General features: G+C 44.8%; 1 protein-coding gene, 1 non-coding gene and 1 pseudogene across 2 annotated transcripts; all 3 read right to left on the reverse strand.

Moving 5' to 3' along the window:
- Positions 1 to 378: 378 nt before the first annotated feature.
- mak16 (MAK16 homolog (S. cerevisiae)) lies at positions 379 to 15,491 on the reverse strand. Its single transcript, XM_080216948.1, has 10 exons — positions 15,406 to 15,491; positions 13,227 to 13,276; positions 10,395 to 10,504; positions 9,930 to 9,994; positions 7,577 to 7,728; positions 5,350 to 5,404; positions 4,062 to 4,136; positions 3,148 to 3,246; positions 1,583 to 1,648; positions 379 to 833 (listed from the first exon to the last, which is right to left on the reverse strand). The coding sequence occupies exons 1-10, from the start codon at positions 15,418 to 15,420 to the stop codon at positions 645 to 647; spliced, it is 876 nt and encodes a 291-aa protein (XP_080073074.1). The 5' UTR covers positions 15,421 to 15,491; the 3' UTR covers positions 379 to 644.
- On the reverse strand, positions 9,631 to 9,782 carry LOC145361465 (U2 spliceosomal RNA; annotated as a pseudogene).
- Positions 15,492 to 17,460: 1,969 nt separating the features above from the next.
- Positions 17,461 to 17,565, reverse strand: LOC145361474 (small nucleolar RNA U13). Its single transcript, XR_013889840.1, has one exon. It is a non-coding gene; the product is annotated as a small nucleolar RNA U13 (small nucleolar RNA).
- Between the last annotated feature and the right edge of the window lie 1,094 nt (positions 17,566 to 18,659).

The following is an 18,659-nucleotide window of genomic DNA, read 5'->3' on the forward strand; positions in this document are numbered from 1 at the left end:
AAATGTCAGAACCCAACACTGCTCTTGTGTGTAGATGTCTTTAACCAACCCCAACTCACCTCCCAGTCTCTCACCAAGCACCAGTTCCTCCTCTGACCATAGATGCAGCACAGCATCAACCTGGGACATTCCAATCCACTGATCTACTGGAGAACCATTTGAAAAGCAGATTCAAGACTGGAGGAATTCTGTGTTCTGCCCATCCGTTTAACTGCACAGGAGAGCCATACATAATGACCACCACAGTTAGTTGCAGTCTGGGTTCAGGCAACTGTTGGGATAAGCCTAAACAGTCAGTGGCAAAGCAGTTCAATATGGAGAAATTTTGATTTTGACATAAGCAAATCATTACTGCAGATTTTTCTAAAACTATGTATGTACGTTCAGTCACATCTTTTATTCATAGTTTTATAAAATGGCTGATTAAGACTCATAGGAAACATAATCCCACAATTTACACTGTAATAATGTTTAACATGGTTCTTACGTTCCTCGGTTAAGGCTTTGGTATGTGGCAGCTGCTAAGATGTTTTTCTTCATTCTGCCCAATGTGAAATCTGCTTTGCTCTACAAGGTCTTTATCATGGACTTAGTGTCCAATCCTCACCTTCAGTACAGTATAAGCAATGCTTCAATCAAAGCTGTCACGTGCTGCTCGCTTTGGCTGATGGTTCTGTCTCTTGTTCATATTCGATTTCTACAAACGGTCGCTTCTTCCTGACCAGGCCCTTCACTGGTGTTTTGCCCTTGGATGTGGAGGTCTCTTTCTCCAGTTCCTCTGCGTCACTGGATTTCTCCTGTTCCTCCCCACTATCCTCCAGTTTGTCCATGGCCTGTGTGTGAGAGAGAAAAACCAGTTCCAGTCAGCTGTTAACAGTAACTTGACAATAAGCAATGGGGTGGTAATAGTGCATGCACTACTGCACTCCTGCCCATAATTTTCCCTTTAGTTTTGAAACCCTGGAAGACCATCATTGGGATACAGTTCCAAAAACAGGTCCACACCCCGTCCATATGGTTACTGCTTCGAGGACAACTGAAGTTGTAAATGCAAGCAAGTTAGTGAGGCAGCAACAGCCAAGATTCAGCCAAACCCCACACGTTTGCCAGCTGGTGGGGATCAGAAGGAGGAACTCAAGCAGATTTGAATGTGATTGATATTGACAACTGAAGTGCAGTCATCAATGCCTTGGCCAATTTCATACAGGAACCCACTCACAGCCCTAGGCAGCGTATGACCACATGTTACTAATGGAACCATTTCTCTCTGAAGACATTTTTGTGGCAGAATAAAACTTTCAGAGAATGTGGATTTGCTTCATTAGATAATGACCCTTCAGGTTGGTATCTGGAGCCAATTCTAACATAGTCATAATAAAAATGGGTGCAGTCGATTATCCATCAGACACATCCCAATATGGTATCTCACACCTGGACGGCTGACAATATGTAACACTCGACAGCATTCATTCACCAAATTACTCAAAGATTAATTGGGAACGCGTTAACGTTTCAATCCTTACCACCACCCTCCCATCCCTCTCCCACATTGAGAATAATGAAGTATAGTTGAGACAAATACCTCAAAGTCACTCAGCTCACTGTCATCTATTTCATCATCCTCCACAAATTCCACCTGGCCAACGTCCTGCACAGAAAGAAAAACACATCACAAAAGGAAAGAAAGGCAATGTCCAGTTGCTTTTGAGACTGTCAGTAACATCAACTAATTCCCTACATTGTTAATTTGAAAGCTCAGGGCAACTTCCTGCACTGCAGCAGCATCCAACAGGAATCACTGACTGCTCCTGGTGCACTGGTAGCTATGCTCTATTTTGCTGCGAGCATTAACTTGAGTATAAAATGCCCCGTGGACAAAAGAGGTGAACGCAGTTCACATGTACTGAACAGCATCGTTCAATCTGAAACGCAACATGGGCAGCACGTGGCACAGTGCTTATCACTGCTGCCTCACAGTGCCAGGGATGAATTCCAGCCTTGGGTGACTGTCTGCATGGGTTTCTTCCAGGTGCTCCAGTTTCCTCCCACAGTCCAAAGATGTGCAGTTTAGATGGATTGGCCTGTAGTGTTCAAAGATGTGTAGATTAGGGGGATCAGAAAGGTAAAACACATGGGGTTACTGGCAGTGGGGGGGATGGTGTTGTGTTCCTGAGTCGATGCAGACTTGATGGACCAAATAGCTTCACTCTGCAGGGATTCTGCCCACAGTCCAAAGATGTGCAGTTTAGGTTGATTGGCCATGCTAAATTGACCCAGGGAATTGGCATAGTAAATATGAAATTATGAGAATTGGGTCTGGGAGGGATTGTTGTTCGTGTAGACTCGATAGGCCAATGGCCTCCTTCTGTTCTGCAGGGATTCTATGATTTGTTATGATTCTTTCACCAAAATCTGGAAATTTGGCTAAGTTTCATCAAATTCATGCAGCTTCTAACTTTCTGTCCGACAGCTGTCACTTTGCCAGAGCAACCGCTGCACATGTTGACTCACACAATGAAATATGGCAGACTCCTCCCCACGCCCTCCCTTTAGCTCCAGCTGGACCTCCAGACACTACCTCCCCCCTCTCTCCACCCAGAACCTTCCTCCCGACACACACCTTCGGTGAATGGAACAAGGATGGGGCCTGCCCCTTGCCATACTGTGCCCTTTTGGAACTACTGGTCATTGACTGGAGTTTGTGCGGCTGGTCTAGATTAGTCAAATTGACAATGAAGTCAGCTTCTCTACCTTTATAAACATTGCTGGTGTTTCCATTGTATCAAGTTTGGAATTTCACCCATGTTACACAACACAGCAATCAAAAAATCCCCGTACCCTGCCCACCAATAAATGCATGAAAGGATCATAAACTTAATTAACACCATCGTGCTAATACAAGTACAGAGATCCTATGTCCAAGAATAATATCTATTTCTGATTTTTGATTTACTGATACACATTTGGATTCCCAGTGTATTGGACAAGTATCCAAACCAAGTTATGCTCATGGAAGCTGAGCCAAGATAACTAAATTCCCAGTCTTAAAGTAATCCCAACCTAATCTGCACTCAAATTCCATTGGGATCATTGAGAATGCACACAAATGGGGAGGGTTTATTTTCTTTCACCTTCTGTCACACTTACTTCATCCTCCTCTTCTGAGGAATCCGTTTCACTCTCTTCATCCTGCTGCTGCAACGCCTTGTCGAAAGCATGAGTGGGGAAGTTGTAAATGTCTTCATACTGAGGGAAGAGGAGAGTAAAGCATTATGAATTTGTCAGAGAGAGAGATCCCCTTGCTGGCAGCAGCAACCTCCAAACCCACATTTCAGCTCATCACTCTCTCTGCCCGAATGCAGGGTTAATTTATTAATCCAACCAGGATTGGGGTTACAATTTCAACTTCCCTTAAAATGTGCGCCGGCTGAGGCGGACCATTGTGCATGCAGCACAAGGCAACCATCATAGAACCGATTCATCAATCATCGCCATTCCCGAATACAGTGGTTCCCAGTGTGCTACTACACACTGTGTGCTGTAAAGACAACAGCATCACCTCCCCACACTCCAACTGTGCTGTGAAAATAGATTCAAAATTCACGTAATTAAACTAAAACTAATCTTCATCGTCAGCTCTGTGGTTGGCATTTCCAAGACCCAACACATCGTGAGCCTCCCCACATGTGCACCGGACGGGAAAGAGCCCCTAATGCGCAGTTGAGATTGTTAATGTTGGTCAGGCCCATGCGTATGACCAACAGGACTTGGAGCGCAAGACAAAGGTCCCTTGTGCCTGCGCAAAAGCCAAAGCTCAAAAAAAAGATGAGAGGACAGGGAGAAGTTAAAAACTAAATTCCCAGTAGGGAAGAAGAAAATCGGAGGTGTGTCTCAATTTTTTTTCAAGTATCGAAGTGCGCTATGACATATACAAGATTGGAAACCACTGCCCTCATGCTCCTCACCACAATATAAGCTCCTTGATATGTACGCTGCCCTTACCAGCTACACACGATCTCAACGTGAGCTCAACTCCAAGCCCATGAACCTCGGCCACTCACCGTCCCCTGCTTGAGTCGTTCCAGCAGTTCCTTCTCAATGGCATTGTCCAGCTGAGCCGCAATCAGAGCCTTTTCCTGTAAAAAGGCAACAGTCAGACTCTGCTACATTACAGCCTCCCCGCCCCCCAGCACAGAAATGACCTTCCCAGCAAAAATTCATCACTGGAATCACCACCAAGCACCAACAAATGGGAGCCGCTGACTCCTTTCACTCAATTCCAACCTCACAAGGATGCCAAGGCATGGAGAGAGCATGGAGACTTCCCTAGAAAGGTATCATCAATGAAGTGTTTCCACTACATGGAGAGACTGGAAAAGTTGAGATTGCTTTGCTCAGGATTACAGGAGGTTAAAAGGAGATTTAATTAGGGTATTCAAAATCACGATGGGCTTCAATAGTGATACAGTCAGTGCAATATACTGGCACAGTGGCATGGTGGTTGGCACTGCTACCTCACAGTGCCAGGGACCCAGGTACAATTCTAGCCTTGGGTCACTGTCTGTTTGCACTTTCTCCCCGTGTCTGCACGGCTTTCCTCCCACACTCCAAAGATGTGCAGGTTAGGTTGATTGGTCATGCTAAATTGACCCTAGTATGAGGGGATTAGCAAGCTAAATATGTGGGGTTACAGGAATAGGGCCTGCGTGGGATTGTGGTTGGTGGGCCAAATGGCTTCCTTCTGTACTCGATGGGCTGAATGACCTCCTATACTGTAAGGATTCTGTAATTCTAAGAAAGATCAGGAACCTGGCTGCATCGATTTATGGTGTTCACGCAACGTGCCAGAGGGAGGTGAGAAGAATCTTATTTAGCAGCAAGTTGTAATGATTGAGAACACATGGCCTGAAAGAGTGGCAAAAACACACTCAACAGTAACTTCCAAACATAAACTGAATAAACACTTGAAGGGGAGAAAACCAGAGAGCTACTGGGAATAAGCAAGTCAGTGGGGGCAATTGGATTGCTCTCTCAAAGAGCTGGCATAGACAGGTTGGGATGAACAGCCTCCTACAGTGGTCTAAGATTCCATCCAACAGCGCGTCCATCAAAATAAGATGGTATCCAATGTAATTCACAGGACAGTAATGGTTTCCAGTGATTGGGTCAGCCAGCAGCACCCTCTTAGCATTATCTTGAGAAGGACCACGAAAACTCTGAAGGTGTCAAACACTCCCTAACAAGGCATCGATCTTACTCTCAGCAACAATCAATGTCACAAAAGGGGACATGCCAATTCAGAGTCAGGTCCATCAGTCAAATCTCACAGAAGCGCAAGACCATGTTTACCTCTCTCCGGCTCTCTCTCCGTTCAACCTTCTTGCTTAAAGGTACCAGCTTCCTCCTAAAGAGAAACTCAAAGTTAGGCTTGGAGAAATGGACGGCACAGTGGCTAACACTTCTACCTCACAGCGCCAAGTCCCAGGTTCGATTCACGGCTTGGGTCACTGTCTGTGTGGAGTTTGCACATATTTTGGCCCTGGAGGGAGTGCAGAGGAGGTTTACTAGGCTGATACCGGAGTTGAGGGGATTGAGCTATGAGGAGAGGCTGAATAAACTAGGCTTGTACTCGTTAGAGTTTAGAAGAATGAGGGGAGATCTCATTGAGACGTATAAGATGATGAATGGGATGGATAGGATAGAGGTGGAGAGACTCTTCCCGCTCAAAAAAGACAGTAGGACTAGGGGGCACAGCCTCAAGATAAAGGGGGGGGCGGTTTAGAACGGAGTTGAGGAGGAACTTCTTCACTCAAAGGGTGGTGAATCTCTGGAATTCTCTGCCCGTTGAAGTGGTGGAGGCTGCCTCGCTAAATATTTTTAAGAAGCGGGTTGATGGGTTCTTGATAAGAGAGGGGATTAAGGGTTATGGGGAGAGGGCGGGAAAGTGGAACTGAGCCACAACAGATCAGCCATGATCTTATTGAATGGCGGGGCAGGCTCGAAGGGCTAGATGGCCTACTCCTGCTCCTATTTCTTATGTTCTTATGTTCTGTGTGGGTTTCCTCCAGGTGCTCTGGTTTCCTCCCACAATCCAAAGATATGCGGGTTCAGTGAATTGGCCACAAAAATTGGTGGAGGGGGATTAGCAGGGTAAATATATGGGGTTGCAGGGATCGGGCCTGGGTAGGATCGTTGTCAGTGCAGACTCGATGGGCCAAATGGCCTTCTGCACTGTAGGAATTCTATGGATTCTCACTAATACTCAATCCCACGTGCTACACAGCACAGCAGAGTATCAACCACCCAACACTGTTAACGTCAGTGACTGAGACATCATGAGGAAGCTGTGCCTTGGCTTTCACTCGACAGGAGTACTTTGGTCCAGGTTCAGACCACTGTCGGGTCATCTCCTTTAACATGCCCAGGTGACAGTGCTACATAAGCAATGTGGTTGAACATAAGAACATAATAAGAACATAAGAAATAGGAGCAGGAGTAGGCCATCTTGCCCTTCGAGCCTGCCCCGCCATTCAATAAGATCATGGCTGATCTGTCGTGGCTCAGTTCCACTTTCCCGCCCTCTCCCCGTAACCCTTAATCCCCTCTCTTATCAAAAACCCATCAACCCGCGTCTTAAAAATATTTAGCGAGGCAGCCTCCACCACTTCAACGGGCAGAGAATTCCAGAGATTCACCACCCTTTGAGTGAAGAAGTTCCTCCTCAGCTCCGTTCTAAACCGCGCCCCCCTTTATCTTGAGGCTGTGCCCCCTAGTCCTACTGTCGTTTTTGAGCGGGAAGAGTCTCTCCACCTCTACCCTATCCATCCCATTCATCATCTTATACGTCTCAATGAGATCTCCCCTCATTCTTCTAAACTCTAACGAGTACAAGCCTAGTTTATTCAACCTCTCCTCATAGCTCAACCCCCTCAACTCCGGCATCAGCCTAGTAAACCTCCTCTGCACTCCCTCCAAGGCCAAAATATCTTTGCGCAGGTGCGGCGCCCAAAACTGCACACAGTACTCCAGCTGCGGCCTCACCAATGCCCTATACAGCTGCAGCAAGACCTCCCTACTTTTATATTCAATCCCCCTCGCTATGAAGGCCAGCATCCCATTCGCCTTCCTGACCACCTGCTGCACCTGCAAGCTGGGTTTTTGCGACTCTTGCACAAGGACCCCGAGGTCCCTCTGCACCGTCGTACTCAGTTAAAGGCAGCTATTGCCTCTGTGGGAGGCATCCAACATCTTTCAGAAATTAAATGTCATCCCATCCTCCCATCACTGACCTGAAGAATTCTTTTTAAGGTTTTAGAGCCAAAAGCACTGGAAAATATACAGGTTTACTGGATAATACCGGATGGCTGTGAGGCAGAGCTAATGTCAGTAGATCTGGACTCCCACAGCTCTCTGTTCAACTCCGATCATCAGTCCTGGATTCTCAACCTTGGACGACTGTTACCTCCCAAGCTACCTCTCGCCTCCAGAATCAGAGCCCAAGTCCTGATGAATGACTTGTCATGAACTCTGATTAAACAAAGACCAAAGCTTATATCACACTCCCGAATGAACTTACTGTCTCTTGAGTGTGAGTTTGCGGATGCGAATCAGGTACTGGGTGATCTTTGTGAAGCGCTGCTTGCACTTGTGTCTGATGAACCGGGGCCAGTAGATGAGATGCTCATCAATCTGCTCCAGAGCTTTCTCATAATTCTTACTGAGCTTGACCTGCAAAATAATAGAGTAGGAAGACATTGAACTGGACAATCTTGGGGTTCAGTGCGAGAGCTGAATGAAGGATACCATTGAAACAGATAAATCAATAAAAATACTATCAGCAAAACCCCAACCAATGCATGAGGCACAAGTGGAAGATGCTGGAACAGCTGCTACCAGGGACCACCTCAGGGCTTATTTTACACGTCTGCAGCAGTAACTGTATCCAGGTGTACCTCATGAATCCAACAAAAACAATGCCTCATGAGCCTCTCACACTGTTCTTTTCACACCATGTATGTCATTTCTTATTATTTCATCTGCTGTTCCCAAGTGTCATTTCTCATGCACCTTGCCTGTTACTCATGTACCTCATGCATGCATTAACCCATTTGAATTATTCTGCATGTCTTTCACCTATGTTACTCCTTATCTGCTTTACTCCTTTAGCTCCTCACATGTGCATTATTTTCTATTTCACTCCTGCTGCACAAGACACAGGGTCTTAAGTAATCTCTGAATGTAGTCATGATAATGAGCCACAAGAAGTGATTAAATCCCACCAGGATCAGATATCATCAGCAAGGAACATATCTCACCAAGAGATATGTCCCTAACAGGTATCCGGGTGGGTTATTCGCAACCAGCATTTTATTCTCATAAAAGAGCAGCAATATCACTGCAGTTACAGGTAGTCCTTGACTTTACGAAGTTCGAGTTACAACAAATGGAAATTGCAACCTTTATATTTTGACACAGCATTTTTCCAACTTCAGTTTCACTTTACAATGCCACACTAGTTCACTAACTTTCCGTGCCGCCCATCTGTATGATTGGACAGGTAAAACTATATTTAATAGGTTGGAAATGTGCATTTTATTAAATTTTTTTGGCACAATCATCGCGATTTTTATGCATTTGTGAAGTTGTACGAATGAAATAGTGGCATGATGGGAAAATTAGTCAAGTATTTGATACAAAATAAGAAAAGCTGATCAAGCTATTCCAACATGCCAGACCCCTGTAAGACTGAATAATACTGACTCCACATAACTGAAGACACGAATAAGATCAGAGAAGGTCAAGCTGTGCCTAATCTCTATAAGACCTGATAAGGCTGACCCCACATGACCTAGGACTGTATGAGCGAGACAAGTTAAGGTCAGAGATGACAAAGTCATCGGCCTTCTTCTTTTCTATCAAAAGGATCGGATAAAGGTATGAATGATGAGACAAAGAGTTTTCAGAGGTCAGTCAGTTGTATCATTATTTATGACATCACTTATGATGCCTCTACTGATCAAATTCCTGAATAAGTTCTGGTCATGCAAACTGATAATGATTACGTATAAATACCAAACTGATCCTTTATGTCAGCGCGGACTTGAGAAGGAAATAGCAAGTTGTAATGACTGCTCTCCAAACTCAAGTTTTTGCCAATACTGTATGCAGTCTTTCATAAATAAAGACTAATTATTTTGTCGGCACGAACTTTGTTGAATCTTTCTACCAGAGTCAAGAAGCAGGAAAATTTCCACTTCAATACATTAAGTCCAACACAAGGGTATCAATGTGCAGTCAGACTTGCAGAAGTTCAAGGTTACACAGGTAACTGACAACGATCATGATAACCTCCCCCCAGCAAGGCCAACCAAGAAGCTGATGCTCAGGTGTGCAGACATCAACAGTTGCCACAGCGACTTGACAAGGTGAGAGTTGATAGCATCTTATACCGCTGACCACCTCATGGGTGATTTCTCTTTTTTTAATCCAATTCAATCAAATCAAGTCCAATTCAGAGTCTCAACAAGTTGAGACATTCCCGATCCAAGCTGACAAGACAGGGCTCTCACCTGCTGTCTTGGGCTTGATCTACATGATCGTAGCTGATTGGAGTGGGCATAGCACCTCCTCCAAGGCTTGACCTCATTTGCATCTTAGCCAAAAGGCCAAGATGCCGCCTTTAAAAATTGCTTCAAATGAAGCTGAAATATAACCGAATGACTTCAACCAAGCACAGCATTTTGATACCACACTTGATCTTAGCCAAAAGGCCGAGAAGCAGTTTTCTGGCCTTGGTTCAGGAACCAATCCCCCATTTATACCATCGTTCCTATGGGAAAATCAGTTTCAACTTACAACGTTGTTTTCAGGAACTAACTGTATCCAAAGTAGGAAGACCATTCACTCACAGTCATTCAGTCCATGCTTACCCTCTCCCACATTCGTGATGGAAATGCAGCTCGTTCAATGGTCTTCATGTACAGGAAACACTGACCTGCACAATGCAAAACAGCAAGGTTAGTCTGTGGCAGGCAGACCCACAGTAAGAGGAAGCAGGTGAATCCAAGCCGAGCATCTTCCAGCAAAACTCACAACCAAACAATCATATGCGTCAAGTAGAAGTGTTAGTTAGAAAGAGCTCAACAGGTTTGAGAACCATTCAACATAATTACACAGTTATTAAGCAAGGTAGACCAGCCATTCTGACCAACCAGTCCACATTGCTCATTTCCCACATTGCAGTAATTCTGACCCCTAGCTTCTCCATGGTCCCCTGTCCCTCATGTTTCATGATCAATGAAGTGTTCTCCAAAGTCTCTACTTCAATCACGCACAGAAACACACAAATTTGACCTGTGATTCTGCAGAAGTTTGAGAATGGAAGGACTGCTTACCTTTCTCCTCCTTGATGGTTGCATATTGACTGTTGGCTAGAGGACAGGAGGACCGGTTACATAGGCCTGTAATATTGTATTCATTGCGACAGAAGTTCTGTGTTTTAGTGCTAGAAAGGTCAAAAAAAGGACCAACATTAAAAGATTCACAAAACATCTGACTTTTTTTTTACAAACAGCTGTCAAATATCCCGAAGAATTGGCTGATATTGGCAAGAAGACAGATAACCTCAGTCCAACGTGACAGCAGAATCCCACTGTGTTACCTTAAGTTGATCTTTCTCTACACCCTAGCTATGATTGTAATCCTTTCCTTCTTCCCTATGTACTCTGTAAATGCTATGCTTTGTCTGTGCAGTGCACAAGAAACAACATTTTTCACTGTATCCCAATACATGCGACAATAAAGAAATCAAATCAAATCACTGTGAAAACCAGAAATAATATCCAACTGTGTAAAGCAAGGATTTACCGTTTATAGATACCTGGGGTATCGTGTGCATGGATATTTTGCAGACTGTGAGACAGTTTGTAATGTGACACATTTCAGGCTCAATACTCTTTTCATTTTCTTTTTATAGAATGTATGGATTAGATCTACCAAAATGCATCACTTTATCTGGATTAAATTCCATCTGCCATTTCTCCGCCTAATTTTCCAGCCTATCTATATCCTGCTGTATTCTCTGACAATGTGCATCACGATCCGCAACTCCAGCCATCCTTGTGTTGTCTGCAAACTTACTGATCACACCAGCTAAATCTTCTTCCAAATCATTTATATATATATCACGAACAGCAGAGGTCCCAGTACAGAGCCCTACGGAACATCACGAGTCACAGACCACCAACCAGAAAGCGACCCCTTCACTGCTACCCTCTGTCTTCTGTGGCCAAGCCAGTTCTCCACCCATCTAGCCAGCTCCCCTTTTATCCCTTGAGATTTAACCTTTTGCACCAGCCTGCCATGAGGAACCTTGTCAATTGGGCTAGTTGTGGGCTCAACTTCACTGTCCTGTATGCCACTCATAACCTTGACAATCTTATCCCTATAAAGTTACCATTTTGAAAAGTGTACATGAGGAGAGACCTCGGGTGCTCAGTTACACACAGTGCCTGAAAGGCTGCACTGCAAAATTGAGCAGCTGACTATGCTTTAGAACTTCATAAATCACTGGGTGGGCCTCAAGTGGTGATCAACAGAGAAATCTAAACATCACACATCAGCAAAGGCCTCAGGACGACGGTTATGTTATCAGACAAGAGGGTCTTCATTGGGAGAAGGGTTTAAAAAAAGCTGCAACTACTTTTTGAAATAAAGGTTAAGTGTTGAACCTAACAGATCAGGGTGCAGATAAAACCTGTTCCTTCTGGAGAGCAGGACAATAAACAAGAGATTGTAAATTTAAAATCAGTGGCAAAGGACCTGGAGGGGAGACAAGAATTATTTTCACTCACTGAGTTGTTGAGAGTTAGAATGCTTTACTTTCTAAGGTGCTTCCATAAATAATTTTAAAAGGGAGTTGGGATGGGTGCTCGATGGTGAGGGACGTAAAGAGGTGTGAGACAGAGCACAGCTGCTCGTTCAAACAGCCAGCATGGGTATAATGGGCTGAATGGCTTTCTGCACTGTAGGTTTCCACGAGCCAACCAAATCTGCTTTGTTTTGCAGACAATGAACTGTCCCGAATCTTTCCCTCCCACCCTGGTTAACATATCTCCAACAGAGGAAGCAAGTGAGGTGTGTGAAGCCTGCTCAGTACAAAGAACAAAGAAAATTACAATACAGGAACAGGTCCTTTGGCTCTCCAAACCTGCACCGACCATGCTGCCCCCGACTGAACTGAAACCCTCTACTCTTCCAGGGACCATATCCTCTCTTGCCATCTTATTCATGCATTTGTCAAGAAGCACCTTACAAGTCACGACTGTATTTGCTTCCACTACCTCTGCTGGCAACAAATTCCAGGCACCCACCGCCCTCTGTGAAAAAAATCTCCTTTAAACCTTGCCCCTTGCCCCTCGCACCTTAAACCTGTGCCCCCTAGAAATTGACTCTTCCACTCTGGGAAAAAGCTTCTGACTATCCACTCTGTTCACGCCTCTCATAATCTTGTAGACTTTTATCAGGTCGCCGCTTCAACCTCCATCGTTCCAGTGAGAACAAACCAAGTTTCTCCAACCTCTCCTCATAGCTAATGCCCTCCAAATCAGGCAACATCCTGCTAAGTCTTTTCTGTACCCCCTCCAAAGCCTCCATATCCTTCTGGTAGCGTGGCGACCAGAATTGAACACTGTATTCCAGGTGCGGCCTAACTAAGGTTCTATAAAGCTGCAACATGACTTGCCAATTTTTAAACTCAATGCCCTGGCTAATGAAGGCAAGCATGCCATATGCCTTCTTGACTACCTTCTCTACCTGTGTTGCCACTTCAGTGACCTGTGCACCTGTACACACAGATCCCTTTGCCTATCAATACTCCAAAAGGTTCTGCCATTTACTGTACGATCATCAGAAATATTCAGCAGTTAGCTGCTTTTTTTCCAGCCTCGGTCACTGTCTGTGTAGAGTTTGCACATTCTGCCAGCGTCTGCGTGGGTTTCCTCAGGCGCTCTGGTTTCCTCCCACGTCTAAAATTGTGCACTTAGGTTGATTGGCCATGATCAATTGCCCATCAGTGTAACGGGAATTAGCAGAGTAAATCCATGAGGTTATGGAGAGAGGACTTGGGTGAGATTGTTGTCTGTGGAGGGCTGAATGGCCTACTTCTGCACTGTAGAGATTTGAATATTCTATTCTATGATTCTATTTTTCTGGGGTTTTCTACTTACGTCACTTTGTAGGAACAAAACTGTCTGTTGCCGATGACATCCCAAAGTACCTAGAAAAGATAAAATCCAATTAAATTCCATTCTCGTCACAATTCCCTGATGAACAAGATGATTAGAAATGGAAAAGCAAACACATTAAGGAGAAATGGGAGGCAAACCATCACTGCAAACAGGAAAACTTGACGGATAAAATTATTTCAGTCAGTGTGTGTGGTGAAACTGCTTACTGTTGGATTGGAATTGTAATGCTATTGCACACTGGGCCCTGAGGAACCGTGTTCTCTTTTCTACAGGATTGCGGAGAGTTCCAGGTTCCCTTTACTTTTTGACTCAGCCTGAAATTCCACCTGTCTGTGGATTTGATATAGACTTCATTTTGAACATATTCTATCGGTGCATTGCCGTTCCCCACCAGGCGGCATGGTGGCACAATGGTGAGCACTGTTGCCTCACAGCTCCAGGATTCCCGGCTTCTGGAGTTTGCATGTTCTCCTCATGTCTGTGTGGGTTTCCTCTGGTTGCTCCAGTTTCCCCCACAGTCTGAAAGATGCGCTGGTTAGCTGCATTGGCCAGGTAAATTCTTCCTCAGTGTACCCGAACAAGTGCCAGAGTGTGGTGACTCGGGGATTTTCACAGTAACTTCATTGCAGTGTTAACGTAAGTCCACTTGCGACGTGAATAAATAAACTTAAGAAGGAGGCTCAATCAGGAGGGTACCAAGCACATCAAGAGGCTTCACAGGCAATGTGTTGGCTGCTACGTTGTGATACTGGAGGGAGCACACACTCTTCCAAACAACCTGCCTCACTCAACCCTTTAAACACCACCTGCCACCTCCCCCGCCCGACTCACACCTCCGTGCTATCACCCTTCAACCAATGTGTGGCAGCATCTGCTGACGGTACATTCTGCGTCCTCTCCTCTGCTTCTCACCTATGTATCTATGAACGGTGTGCTTTTGTCTGCGTAGCACACAAAAAAGCAATACTTTTCACTGTATCTCAGTACATATGACAATGGTAAATCGAATCAAACATGTGGGTTTTGGAACAGGCTCACCTTCGGAGGGGGTTGCGGGGGGGGAGAGAAAAAGAGAGAGGGAAAGAGAAGGTGGCAGGATAGCATCATCAGTCTGCATGAAGAAAGGAGTTAGCCACCTCAGGGTGCCACACTCTCTCCTGAATGAAACCCATCTCGCTTCTCTGCCTCTTGGAGAAGTTCAAGTTTTTGATCCCGCACTTGATAAAAGTCAATGAGGTGACACCGAGGCTTCAACTGAAGCAATTTTTTTAAAAACAGCATCTCAGTCTTTTGGCTCAGGTGCAAATAAGATCCAGCACTGGAGGGGGTGCAATGCCTGTTCCGATCAACTTGGATCACGTGATGGAGCCCAAGACAGGAAGTGGGCAGCCCTGTCTCTTTTTTATTGATTTATGGCTGTCATGATGTGGAAATGCCAGCACTGTACTGGGGTAAACATAGTTAAGAGTCTCACAACACCACGTTAAAGTCCAACAGATTTATTTGGTAGCAAACGCCACCAGCTTTTGGAACTGGCTGTTCCTTCGGCAGGTGGGTGGGAGTTCCTATCACAAACAGGGCATATAAAGACACAAACTCAATTTACATGAATAATGATTGGGATGTGAATCTTCACAGCTGATCAAGTCTTAAAGGTACAGACAACGTGAGTGGAGAGAGCATTAAGCACAGGTTAAAAACATGTGTATTGTCTCCAGACAGGAAAGTTAGTGAGATTTCGCAAGTCGCTGGCTGGGCCAGCATTTGCTGCCCACCCCTCGTTGCCCCTGGGGGCAGGGGGACAGTTGAGAGTCAACCACATTGCTGTGGCTCTGGAGTCACAGACCGGGTAAGGACAGCTGATTTCCTTCCTTAAAGGACATCAGTGAACCTTGTCAGCCTGGGTCTATAATGTCTCTCTGGTGGGCACTTTGACTGGGCATAACTAAAACCAAAACGCATTTCCAATTTACCTCAACTCTAAAGTGATTGAATGACAGATGTTTTAGGAAGGAGTTACAGTGAGTGGTGATGGGGAGGGGATGGTGTCCAGTGGTCCTCTCTGTCTGTCCACAGGCCTGGGCTCTACCTTGTGTCCTTTCCTCTCCCCTCAGCACCCAGACTGGGGAAGGCTCCCCCACTCCTTCCCCGCACTCACATCGTCGTGCTGCATGGCTACTTCTCGGTGCTGGCTGGCCTACGGCCTTCCGTTGCCCGCTGTTCTCTGGCCGCTCTCTCTCTCTCTCTCTCACACACACGCCGCTCTCACACAACCGCCGCCATCTTCCCTCCTCATGGCAACCGCCGTGCGCGGGGGGGAGGGGCGGGGGGAGTGGCTGGGCAGGCTGCTGCAATTCCTCCTCCCGGCCGCTCGGTGCCGCCCTCAGTGCTGCAATTCCGCCCTGCAGCCACCGGATGGCGCACGATTGAAGACTGAACCATCCACCAGTCCCCTGATGAGTTGCGAGGCAGCCAAGTATCTCATTCTCCCCTTTTAGAATTGTGCCTTTTATTTCATATTGCCTCTTCCACATTTTTCTTAGAGAATTTAATCACCTTACACTCCCAGTAGATTTTGTCTACACCAAAACAGATTTTGTCTGCCACTTACCTGTCTGTTCATTCAGCCAATTTGTCCACTGTATTTTGATTTGATTTATTATTGTCACATCTAATAATTTCCAATGAAAAATATTATTTCTTGTGCACTAAACAGACCAAAACATACCATACATAGGGAAGGTAAAGGAGCAGAACTCTGAAAGCTCATGCTACTAAATAAACCTGTTAGATTTTAACCTGGTGTTGTGAGACTTCTGACAGTACATAGGTAAGGAAAGGAGAGAGTGCAGAATGTAGTGTTACAGTCATAGCTAAGGTATAGAGAAAGCAGTTTAATATGCCATATCTGTAAGAGATTGAATTGAAATAGCTTCTTTACTGCTGCCATCAGGGAACCTATTAGGGACCTACCAAATATTAAGTTGATCTTTCTCTACACCCTAGCTATGACTGCAACATTACATCTTGCACCCTCTCCTCTGCTGCCTCGGAAAAGCAGCCAACATAATCGAGGACCTCACACACTCTGGACATACTCTCTTCCATCTTCTTCTGTCTGGAAAAGAACACAAAAGACTGAGATCACATAGCAACTGACTCAAGAGCAGCTTCTCCCCTACTGCCATCAGACTTTTCAATGGACCTACCATATATGAATCTGCACCCTAAGCTCTGAATGTAACACAACATTCTGCACCCCCACCTTTAGGCATATGGCATACTGCCTTTATTGTTCGGGACATAGAGTAAAAAGTTGGCATGTGATGTTGCAGTTATATAGAACGTTGGTTCGGCTCATCTGAAATACTTCATCCATTTCTGGTCGCCATGCTACTGGAAGGATGTGGAGGCTTTGGAGAGAGTGCAGAAAAGGTTTACCAGGATGATGCCTGGTATTAGCTATGAGGTGAGATTGAGCAAACTAAAGTTGTTCTCCCTGGAAAGGTGAAAGTTGAGGGGCGACCTAATAGAAGTTTATAAATTTATGAAGGGCATAAATAGGGTGAATAGTTGGAAGCTTTTTCCCCAGGTCAGATTGACAAATACAAGGGTCACAAGTTCAAGGTAAGGGGGGAATGGCAAGGTTTATTACAGACATGTGGGTGACATATTTTATGATGTGGCTGTGCTAGCGTTGGACTGGGGTAAACACAGTAAAAAGTCTGAGAACACCTGGTTCTAGTCCAACCGATTTATTTGATAGTAAACGCACAAGCTTTCGGGTTAGTCCCTTCGTCAGGTGAATGGAGAGTTCTGGCCTCAGACAAAACATATAAAGCACCTTATATCTTTACTATCAAATAGTGCTATCAAATGTGCTTTACTATCAAATAAGTCGGTTGGACTAAAACCAGGTGTTGTCAGACTTTTTACTGACGTATTTTACACAGAGGGTGGTGGGGGCCTGGAGAATAGACTACCAAGCAAGGTGGTTGAGGCAGGCACACGGAGATCATTTCAGATTTATCTAAATAGCCACAAAAACAGACTGGGACTGGAAAATTAAAAACAAGAGCTCATGTTCATCACAACTGATCAAAGGTTAAAAAACCCCTACGTAAACATGCGATTATTAAACAAGAAAAACACGGATCACAACAAAAACTACCAACTAATAAACACACTTCCTTAAATATTCCTTCCGGTTCATGATCAGAAAGGTACTGTGCCCCGTCGTAACAATAAAGGACGGCACATATCATGCACTAGCATGAACAACCCATTCATCATACTTTTTTGAACCTAACAAAACGTTAGCCCTACCTGGAACATGGCTCACAACAAATATCTTTTAGGTGAGGGTGAACCCAAAACAGTTCCAATTTCCCTTGGCGTCCTATGATAGGGACGCAGTTCCTTGTCTCATCGGCAGTATTTATTTTGTTCAGGGCCATTTTATTCCAAACTTTATCCCGAAACTAACTTTGGTAATAAAGTATGTAAATATATGCATGTACGTCATGGTATACGTCAAAGGGGCTACACACCCCCCCCCGCCCGCACGCACGCGCAGTAGGACACATTGGATTTTGGAGCGTGTGAGGAGTTGTGATGAAGGCTTGTCCTGCTGGTTTCGTGCGTGGGCTTTGTAACGCTGAGAAAGGAATTACATTTTAACAATATCAAAACTTGAATTTCATGGCACTGTGATGGGTATTTGAGATGTTTGTAGTGTTCATATAGTCATAGAGGTTTCCAGCATGGAAACAGACCCTTTGGCCCACATTGTCCATACTGCCCTTTTTTTTAAAACCCTGGAAGCGAATCCCAATTGCATGCGTTGGCCCATATCCCTCTATACCCATCATGCCCAAGTAACTATTTAAATGCTTTTCAAAAGATAAAATTGTACCGCCTCTACTACTACCTCTGGCAGCTTGTTCCAAACACTCACCATTCTCTGTGTGAAAAAACTGTCCCTCTGGACACTTTTGTATCGCTCCCTTCATTCCATCTGTTTATTCTATCTGTTCCAACTAATATCTAGAAAAAGATGAATTGACCCATTTAGAACCATAGAATCTCTACAGTGCAGAAAGAGGGCATTTGGCCCATCAAGATTGTGTAATTTCTCATGATGTAACCCTTGGTGTCCAGCTAAATCTACAAGGCACTTCTTCCACATTCAGATATTCCCAAGGTGAAGCACCTCAGTGAGCAACACAGTCTATTTAGAAAACCTGAATATTATTGCACTTTGAAATGTTTTGTCACGTTCTTTCGGGTATTTTATGAATGAAGTATGTTTTTCCAAAAAAAAGTCATAATATATTTTTATAAATCTTCGAATTGTAGTACATTCTTTAAAAAAACAAAGTGAGGTACAGAAGAGGCCACAGTTTATAGGAA

The sequence above is a fragment of the Carcharhinus amblyrhynchos genome, chromosome 34 (genome assembly GCF_965287045.1).
Source record: "Carcharhinus amblyrhynchos chromosome 34, sCarAmb.v2.hapA, whole genome shotgun sequence".
Lineage (NCBI taxonomy): Eukaryota > Metazoa > Chordata > Chondrichthyes > Carcharhiniformes > Carcharhinidae > Carcharhinus > Carcharhinus amblyrhynchos.